This window comes from Cajanus cajan, chromosome 4, assembly GCF_000230855.2.
Source record: "Cajanus cajan strain Asha chromosome 4, NIPB_CcT2T_4, whole genome shotgun sequence".
In the NCBI taxonomy this organism is placed as follows: domain Eukaryota; kingdom Viridiplantae; phylum Streptophyta; class Magnoliopsida; order Fabales; family Fabaceae; genus Cajanus; species Cajanus cajan.
The window spans coordinates 10,814,566-10,818,603 of NC_138520.1; the positions used below are offsets into that span (position 1 = coordinate 10,814,566).

Here is a 4,038-nt window from a genome sequence, read left to right on the forward strand (position 1 = left end):
TTGCTAATTATTGAGCTAGTCATAGGAGCAACTGCCATTGGAGTTGCCCTAAATCTAATTAGAATTCTTCACTTTCTTTTATCAAAAGTCCCTGGGAATCGAACTAGGATTTTTAGTTTGTTTGCTTTTGCATCATTTACTCACGTCTATCTTAATTTTTTCACGTCAAGTGAATGTTTTCTGCTGAAGTTACAATGTGTTGCTTCCGGATTGATATGGAAAATCACGTTACGAAGCACAATCAAACATACACTTTATGATTTGTGGCCAAACTGCCAAAACTTCAGTTCAAATAGAACATCATCGATCTGAACCATTCTCATTAACAATTATTTGTCTAAATAGAACTACACTTAGATTTCTTAAATAAAGCATCTGTTTCAAACATTGTGTATATTAAAAAAATATGGTTATGAGGGAATACCACAAAAAGTAGTTGATTTGATTTTTCGATAGAGATTAATCATTGATAAAATCAATTAATAATTTATACCAATAACATAATGATTAAAAGAAAAAACTTAGCTCAGTCATTTAGAAAGTAAAATTCAATAAAACAGTTCTCAAAGTGTTTACAGGAAAACAAATGCACATTGAAGATGCTCAATGGCACAGACCATATATGCTGCTACAATGAATTTTCCAACATAGTTGGAATTAAAAACTACTTTGACAAAAGCATACCTAAACTTAATTCAAAGGATGTACAAAGTAATGAGGATGGTTATGTTGGGACAAGATAATGGCCGTCATCCTGACTATTGATCCAAAGTAAAGGAGTTGCCAATGCAAGCAGAACAAATGAAAGACCACAAACCAATTTATATTTAATCTTTGGTAGTGCAGTTGGTGTAACATTTCTATTTTCAGGAACCACTTTGGTAGGCATATTGGTGTCTACAGGAAGGTCATCTGTTGATGAGACTGATTCTGAGCCATCTTGGAACTCAACCTCAGCACATAAACTTTCATTCACCTCACTATCACACTTCACATGATCTGAGAAACCGTTTTGGTCATATTTAGAAGTTGCACTCCATTCAATATTACCTGAGGATAGACTCCTGAACCTTCTATTCTGTTTCTCAGAGCAACCCAAAGTCACATCACTTGAATCTTGAAGAGAGTGAATGAGCTTCCTAGGGGTGTTAAATATTTTTATGCTGTCAACATTTGCCTTTGAGCGTAACCTCTGGTTAAGAACAAAAACACAATATGCTAATTCCATGAGTAAACAAGAAACATTGCAGCTATGGAAATTAATAAAGGCAAAAGCATGATTTGAAGTACTGCACTGAGATACACAAGTCTAAACACATCTTTTAAAGCATGTTAAAAGTAAGTTTGCACAAAGCTTCAACTCATGTTACTTATGTATGCATTTGGAGAAACTCTAGTTGGGTGTATGGCACATAAAAAGGAAATATTATGCACTATTGGTTTCAAGTGTTTTCATTCTCAGTATAGAAACATTATTTACAACCTCACTATTATTCCTCACATATTGGAAACATTGTATTCATCAATACTTTTGAGGGCATAAAAAAGTTTAAGCATTTCTAAACACATGCATGGTAAATCAGAGTATTTAAATATCCTTACTTAATGTAAGCGGAGACTGCGTTAACCATAGAAAGAAAAAAAAACCAGTTAACAGCAGAAGAAATACTGTGCAATAATTCATGATATAAAAGAGAATCTACTCTGCTTAATGAGGATGTGTAACAAGAGTATAAGAATAACATGTGTGTATGTATATATTTACATGTAAACACCCAGCATGCATGAATAATAAATCATAAATAAAATATGGACGCCAGAAACTAGTGGAGACTTGAACAATAGACAGAAAAAGTACATAATGTGGCAAAGTACAGTTCAGGTGGTTAAGGTGATTGCGAATGAATGAAAAAGCTTCATACTACATGGTCCTATTGGGAATTGGTAAGTTCTGTCATCATGTCATATTAATTTTCCTCTAATGTGTGACTAGAGGAATACAACATTCAACCATTTATTGTTGACAAGGAAGGAAACAAAATGACTACGGAAAATGGCTTAGATATACAGGATGCTTTCATTGGAATATGACAAATGTAAGCGAAACTTACCAGTGGACTTGTGGTAGTACTTCTGGATACTACATGCCTGGGATTTCTGGCCATGAAACCAGCAAACTCCTCTGTAGAATCTCCCTGACCATCAGAAAACTCGTGAATCAATGAATTTTCCAACAAAGCACTTGCTTTTCCTACTTCTGAAAACAAACCATCCTTGAGAGACACATCGACCCCTCCATTTTCATTACTCCAAAGCTTCCTAGTCACACTTCTTCGTTCATAGTCTAAGTTGCTTGAAATAGGAGACTCAACAACGGATTCATATCCAGGGAAAAAGTCCAAAGTACGTGATTCTGGTGAAAGAGAACTAGGAGTGCGGTCTCCATCACCAGAACTATTCTCTCCCTCCATAAAGTCTCCATCTCTCCTACTAAAATTTGACCCTGTCACCGATGCAGGACTTTTTGCATATCTAGGCTTTTTGTCACTAACAATTCTCTTGGCAGTTTGCAAAGCCTCAAGTGCTGCACCTTGAACAAATGCCATTTTATCAGATTGACACTTGTCCATCTCCTCAATTATCAATTCAAGCTCTGAGAATATGCTCCTAGAGTCCAAACTTTTCATCAAGAAGTTGATCATCTGAATGGAAGAAAGCCGCTTCTGAGAATTCCCCTCCACAAGGCCAGCATTCAGTATTCTTAGTCCAGATTGTATGAGCAACCTTGCATATGCTTCAATGATCAAAGCATTGCGCTTGGCCAGCGACATAACCAGACCTATGTGTGAGTTGGTTTGACCAGACTTTCCATCTAATGCCACTGCAATATTCTGGCAAACCCTATTAACCAATTCATCAGAAGCAAATCTCCAGTTATCTGAATCCACCAAAGCCTTCAAGCAAAGGGCAGCACCAGAAGTAAGACTCTCTTGAGAACTTGAGAGAGAATTTGAAAGAGGCATGCAAAGGGACCGAATTATATCCCTCTTTTTATCTTCTGGGGTTAAGGGGTCAATTCCATGTCTTGCAATTGCAGGAACCACCTTTGAGCAAGCCTGTTGAAGAGGGAAAGACCCTGCGCTTGAAGCCAGAGTCCTGACTATGGTTCCCATGATGCTGTCTATCAAAGGAACAATTTTGACACCATGAACCCGCGCAAGAACTTCATAGATTGAAATTGTGAATTCCCCAGAACAATTTTCCTTGCTCTCAGACACTTTTGCAAGAAAAACAGGAATGGCCTTGAAATCCAAATCTTTCACATAGGACTTCAATGCTTTCATGGCAGATTTGCGACTATCTTCATCTTTGTCAAGATTTGCCAGCTCTTGCCTCACCAAAGGGCTGAGACTCCTTCCCATTTCTTGAACTACAACCAAACACACACCACCATCAGCAACTACAACAAAGTGAAATAAAAAAATCCAAGTGCAAATATTTCAAGAGCATTACAACAAGACATCTCATTTTTTGCATTCCATAATTTCACTACCATAACTGTTAAAGTTCATAACTTTTCTATACAAAAAAAAAAAAAAAAAAAAAAAAAAACTAGATGGGTGAAAAAAAAGTACTGGCTTGAAACCCTATTGCACCCTTCCATAACACTGAATCTTCAGCCATTAAACATAAAATAAAATAAAAAATAAAAAAACAGAATCTTTTGGGGCATTTGAGAGAAGGGTAAGCTCAGATTTTTTTCCCTTATTGATAAAATAAATAAATAATAATAATGTACATTCACTCATTCAGTTACACCAAGAAAAAAAAAATGATGAGAATTACATTAGTGGAGAAGAAAAAGGTTGAAAATTGGAGCGAGAAAACGCAGCTTAGCTTAAAGAAGATGCTGAGATTGCGCAGCTGTTGAAACTTTAATGGGAAATGGAAAAGAGCTGTTAAGAAGAAGAAGAAACAGTGAGATCAATATTCAAAATTGTTCTTTAAAATTCCGCCGCTATCCCTCATTGTGGGCCC

At 36.2% G+C, this 4,038-nt stretch overlaps 1 protein-coding gene across 1 annotated transcript; it reads right to left on the reverse strand.

Moving 5' to 3' along the window:
* Positions 1-533: 533 nt before the first annotated feature.
* LOC109801839 (ARM repeat superfamily protein) lies at positions 534-4,038 on the reverse strand. Its single transcript, XM_020362975.3, has 3 exons — positions 3,847-4,038; positions 2,112-3,430; positions 534-1,192 (listed from the first exon to the last, which is right to left on the reverse strand). The coding sequence occupies exons 2-3, from the start codon at positions 3,420-3,422 to the stop codon at positions 725-727; spliced, it is 1,779 nt and encodes a 592-aa protein (XP_020218564.1). The 5' UTR covers positions 3,423-3,430; positions 3,847-4,038; the 3' UTR covers positions 534-724.